The sequence below is a fragment of the Quercus lobata genome, chromosome 3, assembly GCF_001633185.2.
Source record: "Quercus lobata isolate SW786 chromosome 3, ValleyOak3.0 Primary Assembly, whole genome shotgun sequence".
NCBI lineage: Eukaryota > Viridiplantae > Streptophyta > Magnoliopsida > Fagales > Fagaceae > Quercus > Quercus lobata.
In genome coordinates, this window is record NC_044906.1 from 58530389 (window position 1) to 58550449 (window position 20061).

The 20061-nt window shown below is 34.0% G+C and overlaps 2 protein-coding genes across 6 annotated transcripts; one reads left to right on the plus strand and one right to left on the minus strand.

Moving 5' to 3' along the window:
* The first annotated feature begins 4625 nt into the window (after positions 1-4625).
* Positions 4626-11385, plus strand: LOC115982967 (4-hydroxybenzoate polyprenyltransferase, mitochondrial-like). Of its 5 annotated transcripts, none has more exons than XR_004089796.1 (10): positions 4626-5107; positions 5204-5339; positions 6526-6647; positions 8013-8082; positions 8210-8359; positions 9502-9637; positions 9800-9896; positions 10049-10120; positions 10337-10420; positions 11040-11385. XR_004089796.1 is itself a non-coding variant. In XM_031105735.1 (9 exons), the coding sequence occupies exons 1-8, from the start codon at positions 4686-4688 to the stop codon at positions 10116-10118; spliced, it is 1203 nt and encodes a 400-aa protein (XP_030961595.1). In that variant the 5' UTR covers positions 4626-4685; the 3' UTR covers positions 10119-10120; positions 11040-11385. The 5 variants fall into 5 exon arrangements, 1 of the variants encoding a protein (XP_030961595.1); XR_004089798.1 differs by having other exon boundaries at positions 11059-11385; XR_004089795.1 differs by having other exon boundaries at positions 10361-10420.
* A 1188-nt stretch (positions 11386-12573) lies between these two features.
* Positions 12574-19245, minus strand: LOC115982494 (uncharacterized protein ycf45-like). The gene is made up of 9 exons (XM_031105105.1): positions 18348-19245; positions 15789-16003; positions 15155-15305; positions 14858-15049; positions 14450-14612; positions 14082-14323; positions 13577-13753; positions 13333-13494; positions 12574-13046 (listed from the first exon to the last, which is right to left on the minus strand). Exons 1-9 carry the CDS (start codon positions 18822-18824, stop codon positions 12789-12791), a joined length of 2037 nt encoding a protein of 678 aa, XP_030960965.1. The 5' UTR covers positions 18825-19245; the 3' UTR covers positions 12574-12788.
* Positions 19246-20061: the final 816 nt, after the last annotated feature.

A 20061-nucleotide genomic window follows, 5' to 3' on the forward strand; every position in this document is an offset into this window, starting at 1 on the left:
ATTTTTATTATTATTAAAAATACTTTATTGCAAAAAAAAAAAAATTGTTGCTATAATTTATTGCAACAAATTTTTTGTTATGATAGATTACTGCAATAGTAATTTTGGTTGTAATAAAGTACCTCTGGAAACTTATTGCAACAAAATTTTTGTTGCAATAGGCTATTGCAATAGTTTTTTTTTTATTTTTATGCTTGTTTATACTTTATTTTCAAATACTTGATTTTCAAATGCTTTAACCGTATCTGGCACACCTCATCTCTCTTTTCCCCGCTTAAAACCTATAGCCCATGGCCTATAAATATGAGCAGTACCTAATGCCCACTATCCACACACACAAAAGCAAAATCCATAGCCAAACAACTCAAAAAGATGGTGCTTAAGAGTGTGGGAATGTTGAAAAGAAACATTCATTATATTTTTAATGAAATCAATAAGTTGATTGATGATGCACCCCCTAGAGTTGAAGATGAAGCAGTAGTTGTAGCACTTGAAACTCATGTTGGTACGTAATAGGAACAAGTTTTATAGTTTTCTTCTTTTCTTGTTTTTTATTAGCTGAATTGATTTTCTTTTTAACTTTTTAGCACAATGTAAAAAATAAAGTAAAAAATAACTATCATGTAAATGAGCAATTTATAATTTATATTTTAGATTAAAATGGTTTTTATTTGACAAATTACCAAACACAAATGCTTGATTTTCAAATTAATTCTTTAACTGTATTTGGCACCACATCTCACCCCTTTTTCCCACTTAAAACCTATAGCTCATGTCCTATAAATATGAGCAGTGGCCACTACCCACACACAAAAGCAAAACCCATAGCCAAACAACTCAAAAAAATGGTACCTAAGAGTGTGGGAATGTTGAAAAGGAACATTCATTGGATTTTCAATGAAATCAATAAGTTGAGCGCTGATGCACCCCATGCAGTTGAAGAAGAAGATGAAGCAGTACCTGTAGCGCTTCGAGCCCGCATTGGTAAGTTTTATAGTTTTTTTTTTTTCCTCATTTTTTATTTACTAAATTGTTTTTCTTTTTAAATTTTTAGCTCAATGTCCACTGGGAGACAATATTGAGCAGATGGAGCAATATCTTCAAGAAATTCATGAAATAGTTGGTAAGTTTCTTTAACATTTTTTGATTTAATTTCTTTTTTTATCTGTTGTTACTAGTTCATTTTAATTATAGTAGTTTATCTCCATTCTCTAGTTATCACAACTCTCTGGAATGATCGAATTTTTGAAGATAGAAGGCCATCTTTTAATCAAATGATTGATAACTATAATGCAAAGAGGGTTGTTCTGGTTAGGATGAGCGAACGTCACGAATCACACACTCGAAAATTGAATGTGAAATTGCATGAAGTAGCCAAGGAAGATTTTCTGGTTGCAGTCTCTCACTTTGTAAAATGGAGCGCAACGATTGCTGCTTATCTCAGAGATGCAAGCAACATAATTTTGGAGATGGAAGATGTCAAAGTTGCAAAAATTATTGCAATGAAATATTTATAGTCACAATATTTTTTGTTGCAATAAAGTATTTTTAATGATAATAAAAATCTTTTATTGCAACAAACTATTGCAACAAAATTTTTATTGCAATAGTCTATTGTCACAGATTTTATCGCATCAGTGGGCAACGAAAAAATTTCGTTGCAATAGAAGTTTATTGCAACAAAATGAAACTTATTGCAATAAAAAATTTGTTCGGATAGTTCAGTAAAATACCTGTGAAACTTGTTCCTATTACCAAAACGAGCTTCAAGTGGTGCTTCAACTCCAATGGCTGCTTCATCTTCGAATGAGAAGAGCCGTCTTTGCATCGTAGTTATTAATCACTTGATTAAAAAGTTGTCTTCCATCTTCAAAAATTTCATCACTCCAGCAAATAGTAACAAATGGAGAATGGAATAAAAAAGATTATAAAATAAATTAACTACTATAATTAAATGAACTACTAGTAACAACTGATAAAAAAAGAAATTAAATAAAAAAATGTTAAAGAAACTTAGCAATTGTTTCACGAATTTCCCCAAGATATTGCTCCATCTGTTCTATATTGTCTCCCAGTGGACATTGTGCTAAAAAGTTAAAAAGAAAATCAATTCAGTTAATAAAAAACAAGAAAAAATTTGTTGCAATAGTCTATTGCCATAGACTTTATTGCATCAGTGGGCAACAACAAAATTCGTTGCAATTGAGGTTTGTTGCAATAAAAAATTTCGTTGCGATAGGTCATACTATTGCAATAAGAGTGGTGTAATAATTTGATCATACTATATGTGTTTACAAATTTGAAAATTGCATAATATTGTGATTGATATAGGTAAGCAAGTTTTATGCCTGCTAAAAAAAATACAAACATCATTTTGATAAATAAAAATAAAAATAAAAATAGCCTTCAATAATTGTTTTTAAAAGTATGTTTTATTAGAGAGTAGTCTTCTTTTTTCTTTTTTTTTTTTTTTTCATTTATATAGACTAATAAACATGGTATTACCCATAGGGGTGTCATTGTTGGACCCAACCCGTGAACACGACATGAAGCCGACACGAGTTTTTGAGGGTTAAGGTTGGGTCTTAATGGGTTTGGGCCATAAACGGGTTAACTTGAAAACAACACGATAAGAAACGGATTATAAGCAGGTCAACCCGTATGACTCGCAATAGACACATTTGACATGCCAATTTATTTGTGTCAACCTAAAATGACCCATTTAACACAATCAGTTTAACTTGTATAATAAATATTACTGTTCCCCCCCCCCCCCAAAAAAAGTTTAACTTGTATAATAAACAAATATTCATTTTATTTTAGATTTATTAAATATCTTTTATATCCAACCTATATTTTAAACTTAAAATGAAAAGTGAGTAGTAACAAAAAACTTACAAGTATAATTGGAAATTAAAACTTTACAAATTTTACATATCCTAATATATATAATTGGAAATTGAACTATATTATTTTGAGTACGCATTTGGATTGCGTCTGCGTCTTGTATTTGCATCTTGCGTCTTGAATCTTGCGTCTTACGTCTATGCTTCCAACTTTTTTCTTTTTTTCTTTCTTATTTTGAAGTGTGTTTCTGTGACTTTATGTCACACCAATGGGTCCCGTGCACTGTTCATAGGATTCACAAACCTTTTTTTTTTCAGCAACTTTTTATTGAAAATGGATTCCACGACATTATTCACACATTTAAAAACTTCTAAATAGGCCATTAGAGAGGGAGGAGAGTAGAGGGGAGTAGAGGGGAGGAGAGTAGAGGGGAATGGTTCCGCTCCACCTTGTTTGGATGTTTTTAAAAATTAGGATGGAGAGGAGAGGAAATGATTAAAATAGACAAATTTACCCCTATTTGAAAATGAACTTGCAACATTGGTCTATTATTAATTTAGAAAGGGTAAATTGGGAAATTTATCTAGTCAATAATTTATCTACTCTACTCTCCCTCCAAATCTCTCCAATTTGGAGGAATTAAAAATGAGGGGTTAGAGGTGGTTGAAACCCCTCCAAACTCCTCCCCCTCATTCCTTAAAAAACTTCTAAACAAGGTAATTGAATTACTCTCTCTCCCTCTACTCTACTCCCCTCCTTTTTTTTAACTTCCAAACAGGCCATAAAGGTGTGAAGTTTTCACATAAATTTTGGGTGTACTATGTGCTTTTACTTGGGCTTTGGAGAATTCAAGCCACACGAAAAAACCAAAACCTATAAAGCAGAGAAAAAGCCACACGAAGAGGTAAAGACTTATTCCTAGAGAGTTCTCTTTTAGTTCAGGTTTGATTATTATTGGTTCTAACTTTCAATTTTCATATTTGTTCGATTATTATTGGTTTTAAGTTTCAATTCATAGTTTCAATTGATTTTGGGATATTTCATATTTGCTTTGTGTTTTTGCTTTGCATTTTTTTATATAATCAAATTATTAAAAAAAAAGTCATTCTTGGCTTGCTTCCCAAAAACATTCATAAGCTGCTGCTTCGGGGATGTAGTTTTCTAGTTATTAGTTCTTCTGACTGTATTTCAGAAGTTATTTCTTTTTCTATTTCTCTCAAGCTAGGTGTTTGCTATGCCAGGGGTCATACTTTCTATACATTTTTCTTTGTTTGATATTCAATATATTCTATCTTTTCTCTAAAAAAAAAAAATGGCCCTTATTTATTTATATATGAGTTAGAGAATGAATTGGAAACATACACCTTGCACCAACATGTTTACATTTATAAAGTTTGCTCTTTTTAAAAAAAAAAATTTAAAATTAAAATATTGGTTTATTCAAAGTAATAATAAACTTATATTTAACTATTACTCATCTCTCTCTCAGGTTGATGTATGCATAATAGGGCATATTGGAATGAAATATTAGATATGTTCGAGTGAGAGACTTTACAAGAATTATTGTATGATTCAAACCTCACATAATTATGTAAAAAATTATTGTAAAAAATTAATTTAATCACCCTCTTAAGTTTTTTTTTTGTGTGATTGAACATTTAGTAATCTCAAATTATAATTTAGAGCAGTGCTTTTTACTGAGCTCCTATTCGTATTCGTGTATAATTACCGTTACAAAGGTTTAAAGTAATTTACCAAACACCCTCTATGTTTGCCAAACAAGCTCCACCTGTTGAAATCCACTGATATAAGTCCGGGAGTGATGCAGAGGAGCAAAAATGGCGCGGTATTTGGCGGGCGGAGCATTTCGTATGCGTAGGCTTCAGAAATCCTCTCTTTCTTCTTCTTCCTTCTATCTCGCTCGCTCCATCTTCAATCCCCTATCTTCTCCTCCTCCTCCTCCTCCTACTACTACTACCTTTTACCAAATCCCAATCCCTAACCCTAATTATTCCAACACCTTCACTCCCACCTCTGAAATTTTCAAATTCGGTTGCGATTTTCGATCCTTTGCCCACATTTCAACAAGCAGCGTCGAGGAAAAGAACAATGATGATGATGATGATGGTGATCGATCCAAGGCGGTGGTGTCTACTTCTTGGATTGACTTGTATTTGCCGAAACATGTTCAACCTTATGCTCGTCTCGCTCGCCTTGATAAGCCCATTGGGACTTGGCTCCTTGCTTGGCCTTGTATGTGGTAATTAACCAAAAAAAAAAAAAAATGCTTGATTGCTTTCAATTCAATGAATTGGATAAATATGCATTCGTTTCATGTGTAATTGGTTCGGTTCAGGTCGATTAGCTTGGCGGCAATTCCAGGACATTTGCCTGATTTTAAGATGATGTTGCTGTTTGGTTGTGGATCTTTGCTTCTCAGGGGTGCTGGATGTACCGTAAATGACCTCATCGATCGCGACATTGATACAAAGGTAGTATCATATGATGCAATTTTTTCATTTTATGTTTGTGGTGGTTGGTTCTGAGCTTGAGCTTTAAGTATTGTCATTTTGTAAGCACATGTACAAGTAGTGTAGAGAAAACCCACATAACATATAGACCAAACAGAGAGCAATAGAGATCAAAAAAATCATCAGGGCTAGATACCTAGCGAAATGACTGAAATACATAGGCACACTTTTATTATGTGAAAGCACTAATCCTTTTGGGGAATAAAAATTCCAGTCATCCAAAACAACACAACTGGAAGAGGGTTTCTTGGCATGAGATAGAGTGAATTCTTTCACCATTGGATGGCTTCCAGATGGTATCAATGGGTTCTTGGCAAGAGAGTGAGTTTAACGGAGGGTTAAATGATCTTTTGAACTCGATCTTCGTTTTCCTAATTAATTTATAATTTTAATTTGTATGCATTCTATAGTCAGTAGTTGGCCTATGTTCATGTACCATTGTTGCTACTTGATGTATATGGTATACCATAGCACTCAATTTCATGAATCAACAAATATTTTCTCTAGGATGACTAGATCTTTATGATGCCTTTGACTATGTTATCAATGGTTTTAACATCAATGACCTACCTTAAAAATTTTTAATACTTACCTAGTCGAAGTACTTGAGATCTATTTAACATTGGAGGACTTGTAGAACTTGTGCTCTTTCATTACTTATTTATTTTTTTGTGCACGTGATTCAGTGCCTCGAAAATTCAAACCACATGATTGGATTTTAGAAAAATATTGGGTTTTGACATTTTATTTTAGGGTCCAATTAACGGGTGTCCTAAGGACATTTGCTAATAGACCATTTTAGGAAAATTTTGAAACTTTTATGGGAAACATAAAAAGGTATTAAAAAAAAAAAAAAATCAATTACTTTTTTCTTTTTCCCATTAAAAGTTTCTAAATTTATTTCCTAAATCAATGCACCTAGAGCATTTGTTAAATTTTCCCTTTATTTTATAGTTCTCTAGTCCTTGTTAATTTCATTTAGTTTTAAAGTTAAATTGCAGCATCAGACTCTCCCATCCATACAACTGTTCTTTATCTTTATATGATTGATAACAAAATGAAACCTAAGGATATTTTGATCTGAATCTTGATAGATCATTCTTCCTTCAGCTAGAGCATTTTTATAAAAGAACTCTCTGTAATGCAGGTGGAACGTACAAAGTTGCGACCAGTTGCAAGTGGTCTTTTGTCACCATTTCAAGGGCTTTGTTTTCTTGGGTTTCAGTTGCTTTTGGGTCTTGGGATTCTCCTTCAATTGAATGATTATAGGTTAGTGTTGTTTTAATCTGCCTTACTTGAGTTACTCTGATGAATCACCAACTTTTGCAACATTTGTGACCATCTTGTTTTCTGAATTGAGAGCTATCAAGTCATCATTTGAGCAGGATCCCACAAAAACAATCAGTGGGATTTGTTGCTTCATTTCAACAAATGTTCCTAAAAATGAATTGTTATTTTAACCTTTTAGACTTATTTCTGTAGAGCGACAATTGATAGCATGGTTAGGCAAGTCAAATTCAAAAGTTAGAACAAGATTTAACTTGGTTTACTAAGCATGTACAGCCTGCCATGCGAACTTTTAGCTTGCTTGCATGTAATGACTTTCTTTTTTGTTTTGATAATGCACGTAAATACAATTTGATCTAAGACATTAAATTTCTATTTCAACAATCTAATGTAGTTTTCTGACCATGTGAGCCATTAGTGTTCAGCACCATATGGGAGATAGGTTTGCACTACTAGAATTATACTTTGTTTTGGTAAGTTGTAAATTTGTTCAAAAGAGGAGATTGTTCAAATATATTGTGTGTACCAAACCACTCCCAAAAATTTACAATCTCATATTCAATAAATCTAAGAATTCTAAAACAGAACATAGTTGAATGCACACTCCACAGTGTGTTCAATGGTGAACAACCCGCCATGTGAACTTTTAGCTTGCTTGCATGTAATGACTTTCTTTTTTGTTTTGATAATGCACGTAAATACAATTTGATCTAAGACATTAAATTTCTATTTCAACAATCTAATGTAGTTTTCTGACCATGTGAGCCATTAGTGTTCAGCACCATATGGGAGATAGGTTTGCACTACTAGAATTATACTTTGTTTTGGTAAGTTGTAAATTTGTTCAAAAGAGGAGATTGTTCAAATATATCGTGTACCAAACCACTCCCAAAAATTTACAATCTCAGATTCAATAAATCTAAGAATTCTAAAACAGAACATAGTTGAATGCACACTCCACAGTGTGTTCAATGGTGAACCATCAAATTCCAGAAAAAGGGTGTTCTCGTTGCATTTTGTGAAGGAAGAGAGCATTGATGCAATTTTAAAGCTTAAGCACTTTGTGAAATAAATCAAAATCATTGCAATGATAATTTACTCTGACCATTGATCTGGGTGGAAGCTAGCAATGAGTTTATCAGCTTTATAAACTGAATGATTTCAAGTTTGTTTTCAAGGTCTTGGTTCTACTATTTTACTCTCTTTGTGAAACCTAGTTAAACAATGCTGCAAAGGGACAACAGTTTTGTTGTGTAATTTGTGAATCTTCTTCTTGTTCTCATTTTTCTTTTGCAAATTTTCTTTGTAAATCTAATCAAATTAATGTGGCTCATCTATTTCTACCAGCCGCATTTTGGGGGCTTCATCCTTGTTGCTAGTATTCTCCTATCCTCTTATGAAGAGGTTTACATTTTGGGTAATGATGTTTACATGTCTGTTTCTGCTAACATATGCAAGTATAACTTTGTTTCTTTCTTTCATTTGATGATCAATTCCATGAAGTTTAACTAATATTCTGATTAAGTACAACTTTGTCACTGCAGCCTCAAGCCTATCTAGGTTTGACCTTTAACTGGGGTGCTCTGTTAGGCTGGGCTGCGGTTAAAGGAAGTCTGGATCCAGCTATAGTGCTCCCATTGTACATTTCTGGAGTATTTTGGACTCTTGTGTATGATACGATATATGCACATCAGGTACTATTATATATCTTTTCGAGGTTGTAATCTCATTTCCTTTTGCCTCATTCACTCCAATTGCTCCATGTAACTGTATTGACTTGTAGGATCCATTTAGAACAAGATTTCTTAGGACAAAGTCTTTTCTCATGGTTTTTGTCAGTTGTAGTTTATTTTACTTTATGTTTTGCTCTTTTCTTTGACAGATAAATTGGTATCTTGGTGTTCCCTTAATCTCATCTAGGCTGAAGAAAGTGGACTATTTTAGTTTGCATATTTGCATAAGAGCCATTATTATTTTGACTTCATCTAGCATTCAGCACTTCCATATTTTTTATTATTATGAAGTAGAAAGTTTTTATGTATTGTTTTAAGGGGGTTCCATTGTTTGTTTTTGGTTAATGCATATGCACCTTTTTTGTTGCTCTGGTTGTATCTACTATACATCCTCAGCTAATAATACTTTTAGTTATATAACCTTTAAACATTAAAAAGAGAAAGGCATTGAAAAAACTAGATTTCGTTTTTTTAGTTTTGAAAAAACTTGTTTGAATTTTAAATTTTTGGTTAAATAACGAATGTGGTCCTCCCAACTATAGGGTAAGGTTCAATTTGATCCCTCAACCATTGATTGTTTCAAATTAGTCTCTCAGCTATTAATTGTGCCAATTTAATCCTCAAACTTTCAAAATTAAGTCAATTTCATCCTTGATTTTACTATCCTTCAAAATTTTAATGAATATAGTTAATGTGAAAAATGGAGCACAAGTTAAAAGGTTATTATAGAAAGTGTAAAAATTTTGAACTCCAATCAATTTCAACTATTATTTCATTAAAATTTAAACAGATAGGAGATCCAAGGATGAAATTGACTTGATTTTGAAAGTTGAGGGACTAAATTCAAAGAATTAATAGTTGAGGGACCAAATTTCTCTTTACCCAATAGTTGGAGGACCAAATTAATTATTAAATCTAAATTTTTTATTCATTGTTTTTTATCTTATGGTGTAATTTATTGGTAAGAAGAAACTTAATCTGTTGTGTCTTTCTTGATCAGAAATAATTATAATTTAAGGGTTTGTGGTTTCCAAGATCTGCTGGGTTGAGTAATAGCACTTCTCCTTACTTGCTAATAAATAATGCTGTTAACATGCATTCAGGATAAAGAAGATGATTTGAAAGTGGGTGTTAAATCTACAGCTTTGAGATTTGGGGATTCGACTAAGGAGTGGATTAATGGGTTTGGAATAGCATCCATCAGTAGTCTTGCCCTCTGTGGATATAATGCTGGTATTGGTATGTGCTCTATTTTCTGTACCTGCAACTCTGTGTTAACAATTGGGCTTATAATAGATTTAATTTTGGGATTGGTATTTCTATTTTTCTGTATTTGCAATTTCCTCTTAAATGTACTGGGCTTAAAGTCTTTTTTATTTTGGGGAAAAAATTGTGGAGCAGGGTGGCCATATTATGCATTTCTGACAGCTGCATCTGGACAATTAGCTTGGCAGATATGGACGGTTGACCTATCATCACGTGCTGATTGCAATAGGAAGTGCGTAATTTTATTTTAAGACAATTTACTTATAAAAATAATTAATAATGAGTCTCAATTTAGTTTGTTTTAAGAAGTTCTCTTTCTTCTTTGTTGATCTTTGACCACTACCAGCTCATCTTTTGTATTGAATTGTCTTTGCTTGTTTTCAGATTTGTTTCCAACAAGTGGTTTGGTGCTATTATTTTCAGTGGGATCTTATTTGGAAGAATTTCATCATAGTGGTATGGTTTCCTTTTCTATAAAAGATGATACCTGATATAAACTTCAAATCTAAGTATTCCCTGCTCATGTCACCTTGATTACATGATGATCCCATTGATAAATATCCCATTTGGGCATTACTTGTGTATGCATCTCTGGTTTTTTTTTTTTTTTAGCCTCATCCTGCATAAAAAAGCACGGATGTTTGAATATGTTAAATTTCAAATGATTCACAGGGACACTGTATATTGGATTTGCAGGGAATGAAGGCTTCCAAATTGAATAAATGGTTGAGCAGTTTAAGTTCATTTAAAACAATAGTAAGCTGCTCTCTCTCTCTCTCTCTCTCCAAGACACACGTGTGCACACACACATACATGAATATACACTGAATTGATAGACTTGAATAGGTGTTCGTGGGTCAGTTCAGGTTGGTCACATATTGACCCGCTACTGACCGATGGGTATGGTGAAACCACCCACCCAATGGGATCACTGGGTTGGGTTGCATGTTAGAAAAAACCAATCTTGATTCTTGTTTGGATGGTGTTCAGAATTATCTTCCATTGAAATGCATGGTTTAGGTGGACTTTTTAGTACAAAATTACTTGAGGTTTAAACCAGACCAGATGGTTCAACTGGGAACTAAGCCCTAAACCGGTCTAGTAAAAACCAGGAACCGATCCCTTTTCAGGTTCTTTGACCATTCTTGTATTTAAAACCATGGTTTTTTTGTTTGTTTTGTTTTTGGGATGAGATTTCAAAGTAGTCAGTTTACAAGAAATTTGAAAATTTTAAACATTGTCGAATCTTTGGACCATTTAGCTATATCAAAGATGGAAGACAGAGCTGCAACAAGCCTTCTGTTAGTCCAAGTGATTGGCTCTGAGTCCATTATATTTCAGATTTATTATTGATTATTATTTTTATTTGAATCAGCTGTGGGCTGCTTTTTCAGACATTTGGTGTTGATGATAAATGGTTGGGGGATGGATCTTTGGGAAAGTTTGGCAGAAAATTGAGAAAGAGAAGAGGAGTGGTATGTATGTAAAGCCCAATTGCTTTTAATTAGAAATTGGGGGAGATTCTAAAGTGGACTAAAAAGTCCAGCTTTGGAAATTTTGTGGTCATTGTAAAATTATATTTTAGAGAGTTGCATGGAATCTATGGATACTGTTGTAAGATTCATATTTTTTAGAGAGCTGTATGTGTACTGCTGTAAGATTCATTTTTATGGATACTGTATTTGTTTTCTGTTTTTTAGAGAGCTGTATGGATACTGATGTAAGATTCATTCTTATGGAGATATGTAGATGGGATGAAAATGGTATACTTCAACATTATTTTTTCTAATATATGGTTAAAAGTAATGTGACTTGCCTTTAGGAGGGTTATCCCAATACAACAAGCCGGAATTTAAAAAGTGCATATGTTTAGATTGTATCACTATGATTATAAAAAAATAAAAAGACTATCACGAATGCGGTAGAAGTTGTTAAGGGCACACAATTATGTGAGGCACATTTGGTAGTCATTTCTTTTCTTCAAAGGTCACATTCCAATAAATTGCGGAAGTTTTATCACCAGATTGAAGATTGTGGACTTGCAATGCTAGAGCCGGCTCTATTTCTCTGGTGCAAGAAATTAATGTGGAAATGCTCAATTAACCGGAATTCGATTTTAGATTTCCATAATAAATGTGTCCATCTATTTGTTGGTTATGGGTATAAATACGGTTCATTGGATGGTGATTAGATTAAAGGTTCCTTCTGGAGGTTATATAATCAAATAACATTTTCCTAGCTTTGCATATTCTAGATTCTAGTCTCTGTTTAACATGTTTGAGCCGAAAATTTTTATCATCCAGTTCCAAAGTCTGGAAAATCACTCCCCCTCTTTTTGATAGGGGAAGTGACCCAAATTTAATATTGTTTTAATGCAGCTTAAATAGTCCCATTCATTATAAATGTATTTTTATGAAAAATTTTACCTCTACATATTAAAATGATTCAGAAAGTTAGTTATTGTTTTTTTTACTTCCAAAAATACCCCTAATTTAATTAACTTATCCTTATTCTTAAAAACAAAAATGAGGTTAAAACTATAAATTGACAAAAATTAAAAACAAAAAATCTATCCATGTCTATAAACTACCCCATGTTTTATAAAACTTCTCACTACCCCATCTACACAACCAAAACTTCCTCATGTTCCTAAATAAAAAAAAATCTAAAAAAAAGGTCACATACGAAGCGCGTGTGATGAGTCTAATATGTTTTAATGATCTGTCTTATTTTGATAATTATATGTTGTTTTGTCATTTTTTCTCTTTTACATCTTATTTTTTAACATATCTAAATAAAGTGGAGCAGTATTTATTCCTCTTCCTTGGAAAGAAGGGTAAAGGAAAGATATGCTTATGAATCACCCATTTCACTGGGTCAAAAAAGAAAGAAAGAAAGACACAAAGCAGGGTAAAAAGCGCATTTCATATTTGGGAAATGAATACAAATTGCATTACATATTTGACAGTTAAATAATTACATGGTATGAGATACATAATTTACATGTGTACGTGAAATGACACACTAGTCAACCAATGATTGAATGTGTTACAATTGGAGACATGGTCATATTATTCGGGCAAAAGGGGCAGCCTAGTAACACTTGTACCTCTGCCACTGCGAGTTAATGGTGTAGCCGTGTAGAATCTGCTTCTTTTCGAAAACTTGAATGAGATTTAGGGGATTTGGGTAAATTTTTCTTGCTTAACCTTTGAGGGAGAATCTGCAGCCTTGGATTAAGCTCGGTACCTGAGTTCTCAGCAGCCAACTGATAGCTTTCCACAAGCTCAAGCTGCCGGGCAATAATTTCAGAGCGTCTAGGAAGAAGCTCCACTGGTTCTCCTCCAGGAATCACAATATACTCAATTGCAAGTCGAACCTCCTGTCAGAAAAGAATGAGAGTACTAACAATTAAACATTTGCAAGCTATTACAATTTACACATGGTAAGATTACTTTAAAAGTTAAAAGTGGAATTGTTGTTTTTAGTGACCGTGTAAGTGAAGAGTGTGTCTCATGTATTGGATATATACATCTTCACTCTAAGATTATGTATTTTGACCAACAAACAGTTACTCCATTAAGACTTTAAAAGGATCAGCTAAATTGAAACGTTTCTGAACAGATGAAAACCGAAATGGAAAATATGCAATGAGAAAGGATTTGCACCTCCAATGCATCAATCTCTTCTAGGGATGGTTTTCTTTTTGGGGCATCATCTTCAATTTCAATGTCAAACAAATTATTGAATGGTTGCTTTGATACTGAGGAAAATGATTCCATTTCGAAGATCATGCGAACCGCCTTGACCATTTGTGCCATGGTATTTGACTGCAACAACAAATGTTAAATTATCTGCTAGGTGGAACTTTAATCTAATTTATTTGCAAAATAGATAAAGCAAAAGAGTTACCTTGATAACAAATACAGGCAACTGATGGAATTTTGCCATACCACGGATCCATGGGTTCTGCTTCATTTCAGAACTGGACGCCAAAATTGCATCTGCAGTTCCAATGTCATCAGTTACATCTATTTCATCCTCAATCCCCATTACTGTCGCTACTTGTAGAAGATCAGCATCAAGGATCTGAAGACATCCATACCAACCAAAAATAAAATGAGAAGTTTCATAACAAGTCTTCTGCCTCAGATAGTTTTTCAAGTATAAAAAATTATGCAGCTTCAAAATGACTTTATGACATCTTAAGTCCCAAATGATATCAAACATTTTTACTAAGCATAAGCAGCTTCTGAAACAGGGAATAAACCAATAACTTCTAAATTGGGAATTATTTTTACAACAATCTCATCTTCAATGAATGTAGATTCAATATTCCTCCATGTATTATTGACTGAAATTTATAGTGGGAGAACCAGGAGAAAAATGAACGCAGATGTAAACTTGAGGAATTTACCTTGGAAGTATAGACACACACTGGTGAGCTCCGCTTCTTCACATATATACTAGTGCTCTGTTTTTTAGACCAACTGGGTGGATGACCTACTTCTTCCTCATCAGACTCTATGTCAGAACTTACATCTTTACCATCATTCATATTCGATTCTTCTATATGGCTTTTTTCAGGTAACAGAGTCAACTTCAGAGAATCATTATCATCAGCATCCATGTGACGGATTTCAAAGAGAGGAGATTTTCCTATCACCCAATAAAAATTCAACTTCAGATTAACTGTTGGCCTAAAAACTTCAACCCTCATACAAGTATGTGAACATTATATTACACAAGAATCAATTCAAATATTCCATAGAAAAAGCACAATACCTGCTAAGATGGCATCTACTGTGGCATCCAATCTGTGATGAACACGACACTCGGTTTTAGATATCATCTCAACAGCACATGTAAATGTTGGAGGCCCCTTCCTTTCAAGAATTGTCTTCTGCACTTTCCTCTTCCTCGCTTCCTCATCTCCAAGAGTTACACTCTGTGTTTAGATGAAGAACTAGTTTTGATCAATCAAAATTCCTTACTCAGCAAGGCTTAAAGTTGGTAAGATTCCCACACAAAGTAAATTGTGGCGGAAATTTCTAATTTTATGGATTCCCATTCAGATATGATACCACAGTCTGGATCAACTTGCACTTTATGAGATTAACAGACGGGTTGACCTTACTAATTATAAATCCATATGAATGAATGTAGATTAAAACAAAAGGAATCACTTTGCACCTCTATGCCACCAACAAGGATCTGCAGAGAGGGGTTTTTTATTATGCTGTCTATAGCCATTCCATGTGCAGTTCCAACAAGTTGGACTCCTCTTTGAGCAATAGTACTGGCTGCCAGTGCTTCAAGCTCAGTTCCAATTTCATCAATTATAATGGTTTGAGGCATATGATTTTCAACTGCTTCAATCATAACCTGCATAGAAGTCAACCAGGAAAATAACATCACTGAAAAGGAGAACTTGTCAAAGCTATACCATTTGGAAAACACACAAACCATACGATTTAGTTCAAAGCTTACATTATGCTGCATATGAACATTAGGAACTTGCATCCTTCTTGCACGACCTATTCCTGCATGAGGAACATCTCCGTCACCTCCAATCTCATTAGATGTGTCCACAATAACAACACGCTTCCTGTGTTCATCTGCCAACATTCTAGCAGTTTCTCTGCACAAGCAAAGTGTCTTCAGATATTAAACAAGGGTATTCTTGATGCTTGTAGCCACAATAAAAGAAACGCGATAGAATAAAGCGTCAAATTTCAAATGCTCATTAAAGTTTGAATTCATCCTTTTTGTGTTCTTCTTACAATGGAAGAACTTGAACACTATATAGTAGAGATCATTATCATGAAAAAGTATGCACCAACTAATTATAATAGGATATGAAGAAACACAATGATGGCAAGCCAATGGCGGGAAATTATTCTTCAAAAGTATTAGAAAGAACAAAATGTGTTTAAAAAAAGCACTGTAGTTGACAACAAGTATAAACATGGACAGGATATAGAGTGCATTGTTGGTGAGGATGAAAAATGGATCAACCGAAATTGCACGCAAAAAGTTTGACATTAAAAATCAATTCTTTAAACGGTTACCAAAATCATCATCAACTCAATAGCTTCATTTTACACATCAGAAATGTAAGTACCTGATCAAGGTTGTCTTGCCGACCCCAGGAGGCCCTATGAGTAAGATGGAACCTCCGCCCTCAACCAAGTCATGTATTATCCCGGCACTTCCGGATACAGCTCGACCAACCCGGCAAGTGAGGCCAATAATTTGCATTTTCCGATTCCGAATAGCACTTATACGATGTAAAGAATTATTAATACCCGAACGGTTGTCATCCGAAAAATCACCAACCTAATAGAATCAAGTAACTTTACATTAAACTCTCTAAACATCCACCTCTCTACAAATATCCTAACTAACTAATACACCATACTCATGTAATCCAAATAATATTTTATTATAAGAAGTTATTCATCAATAATCAGCACAGCCAATCACATAAGGAAAATGCCAAAATTGCTATCAATTTTATTATATAAAAAAACCTATAATCTGACATGTCAAAGGACATAATTAATGTCACATCAATAAAATAAGAAAAAAGTTGACGGATGCTCTAAAGGTATTAGTTTAAGAAATATTTTTAGAAATTTAATAATTTTTTTTTATTATATTTTTCATGAAAGTGGTATTAAAACCTTCTTGATCAATTAACAAATGTCTTAATAGCACCTGTTAACAGGACCCATAAAATAAATAAAAAATCTTTTAATTACCACTTTTCTAGATTTGTTTTTAAAAGTTGACACATCACATTAATGTAATGTAATAAAAGTTGTAGGAATTCAGACCTTCTAGATTTCCTAAAGTATTCTACCAATAGATTTTCTTAAATCCTAACAACTTTTTTTATGATTTAAGGGCCTAAATTCTACTATGTTAGCATTCTATTAACAATATTCTTAAAATAATGTTGCAAACAAAACAATTAAGATTATTGTTAGTAAAATATTGACATAACAAAATTTAGACCATTAAATCATTAAAAAATTGTTAAGATTTAAGGAAATCTAGAAGATCTAAATCCATATGTGGGGCCCAATAATTCATGGACCAGGCCCATTTGCCCTTAGAGAGTCCAAAGGCCCGAGCCGAGGAGAACTGTGGCCCAAACTCTACAATACAGAGCACAAAACAATTTTGGAAGGCAGCCGAGGACAGTTCAGTCCTCGGCAGATCCTGAATCCCACCGAAATAAAGGGGTAAAACTGGTATAGGGACGAATTTGTAAGGGGATCCAAAATATCTTGGGAAAGTTATCCTTACTACCCTTCCAGATAAGACCCAACACATGACAGGGCCGTACTCTGCAGCCTTATCAACCATCCCTAACAATTCTGGGATTAGACTGATGGGACAAATATCAGTCTTGTAAAGATTGACCCTACACGTGGACGAAGGACAGTTAACGTAGACGAGTATAAAAGAAGAAAGTAAGTAACGCCAAAGGGAGGCTCGATCCCACCTCCAAAAAAGGGAGACGATCTGGGGGAGAACATCTCAACAACTCCTGAGATTACAGAAGAAACCCATCGTCGGGTAACCGGGGTAAGACCCCAACGGTCCTCGGATGAAGTCCGAGGAGGCCCATCCCATAGGATGCGATGCCGTAGGGCTTAAACGTTCAAGCCCAAATCATTTTTCTACACGAATTCCTCTAAAACCAGGACCGGGCACCGCCCCGCGACTAACGGCTAGCTTTTCAAGCCCACTCTCTACAAATCATATTGTGAGGGATCTTTCATGCGCGAGCCCTACATCTTTATTGGGCCGCTAGAGAATTGTGTCCTTATACCATATATAACATAAGTTTCTCCCCCCAAAAAATAATAAATATAACATAAAAAGTGCTCCAAGTATAATATTAGGAGTAATGCTACCGTCACAAACTATTTTACAATATTTTTACAAACTATTGATGTGACAAATTCTTATTAGTTATAATATGAGTCGCTACTAACATCACATTTATGTTTACCAATAATTATCTAAAAATTACTAAAATCACATCAGCAACAATTTGTAAAAATATTGTAAAATAATTTGTGTATGTAGCATTATGGACAAAGTTTGGCTACAAAATTAGTTGTAATTTAAGACTACAAACTCACTCAATAAAATGATTACTACATATTTTAAAAATATAACCGTTGAATTACATATTTTTTACGCTCTTAATACATGTCAAATTTTATGTCAATCGGATATTATTTACTATATGATCTATAAACTTATATTTTATACATAATTTTAAATTATAAAAACTTGCAATTGAAAAAAATTATTCACGATATAGTTATTAATCTTTAAAATTCTTGAAATTTTGCAAGGAGAAGAAAAATATAAAAAAAAAGATATAATCTAATTGTGGATTTATCAAAATTCACCACCATTCAAAAGATACTAAGTAAGATCGTAACTTAGAACCAGATCTAATTTTATCGCTATACTTTCTCCCTAGTCTAATATTAGTAGCTAAGTCACCATCTCTCTAAAAGTCTAAAACGCAGAAGCACTTAATGAAACACGTTACAAATGAAGCAGTTTTATTGCCATGCAAGAATTCCAGTGAACTCAAATCTCCAATAGCAATGAAACAATTTAACAATGGAAATGACCATATGACATTGATCACCTTAGATATCGCGTGCTTTAAATCTTCATGCTTGACAGGTTGCTCCGAGATGACCCAGTCACCCGAAGGAAACCTCGCAAGAGGCTGCCTTCCCAAATCCATAACAACCTCAATAAGCTCCCCAATCTCCTCGTGCTGAAACAGCTCCCTCCTCATCCTCGGTGGCAGCAACTCGAGAAACAGCTCGAGCTCCGACGATCGCGACGTCGAGGCCGAATTCGGTGAAATCGACGGTGACCCATTTCCGGGAAAGAAACGATCGGACGGTCTACGGATCTCCGGGGCCGCCGATCTCGACGACGAAACGATTCCGGGACGCGCGCGACGTGTTCGACGAAATGACGAAGAGAGAGCGGAGATGAAGTTTGAGGAGTTCTTGAGGTACGTGAGAGTCGAAGTTGAAGTTGGGATTTGGTTCGCTGAGTGCCATGATGTGTGCAGATCAATCAGCACCAAATGTGAATTCAAAGCTCTCATTCCTTTAAAAAAATTTGTGTAATTGTTTTTTTTTTTTTTTCCTGGTTAGTTTGGATTGAACTGTTGGGCAATATAATATAATAAAGAGAAGAAGGAACAGTACAGAGAATTTGGATGAAGAGAAGATTCGAAAGGGTCTCCTCTGGTATTGGAGGGAAGGTGGGGGGGCCAATAGAGAGAGGGAAGACAAGTTAGCCAACAGTTTAGTTTGGGCAATAAATGGTTGAGCGTTGAAGTTGAAGTGTTGAAGCAAAGGAGGTTGAACCACGTGGGGCAGGGGCTTCGAACCACACATGTTTGAAGAGAAAGAGCCGTGTTAGCTACTTCCCTGTTTAGGCGTGGCGTATAATTTTCTTTAATTTTTTCAGAAAGAGAATCGCAGTTTCTCTAAATAATGCTAGGAAGTAGGAACACACAAATATACAATTTTGTAACGTAACGAGTTGTAAGTAGTGAGGGTGTGTCCGTGAGCTATGTGGGAACACACCTAACACCTCACTACTCACAATTTATTACGTGTCGAATTGTGACACAAAATTATACATTTTTATGTGTTCGAACATTACTCAAATAATTTTCCTTTTTTTTTTCTCCAATTTTTTTCTCTTTTAATAATTCAATAAAATAAATAAACTCTGAAAAACAAATTTTATTGGCTCCCCCAATTCCTTTTTTCTATATATGTTTGAATATATATATATATATATATATATATATATTTTGGTAATGAAACAAGAAGCTTTATTAATTGATACTAATTAATTACATAATAAACAAGTACACGTCAGGTTGACTATTGACTGGGCTCAATGGCTTTCCAACCCACTCGAACTATGACAGTAATATAAAGGTTTGGAATTTTTAAGCTGGGTTTAGAAATGGTTTGGAAAAGATTGGATTTTACATGTAAGCTATGATCAACACTAATGGCTATGTGTTGAAATGGAAAGGATCTCTTCATTTATTTTGAAATAAAAATTTTATGGCAAAAATCTACTTTTTCATAAATAGTGTATAATACTCGCATTTAAAGTCTCATTCCATAAATAAATAAATAATTAAATAACATAACACCATAATCGATTTAAAATTTCACTATCAAATAGTTCTTGTAGGGGGACGAGGATCCAAGACAGCTGATAAAAGGGGTAAGGGCATTTCCAAGGAGGTAAACCTCGGAAAATATTGGCAAGATGTTCTCGGAAAATGCTCACCTAACTCACGTAGAGGTTGAACA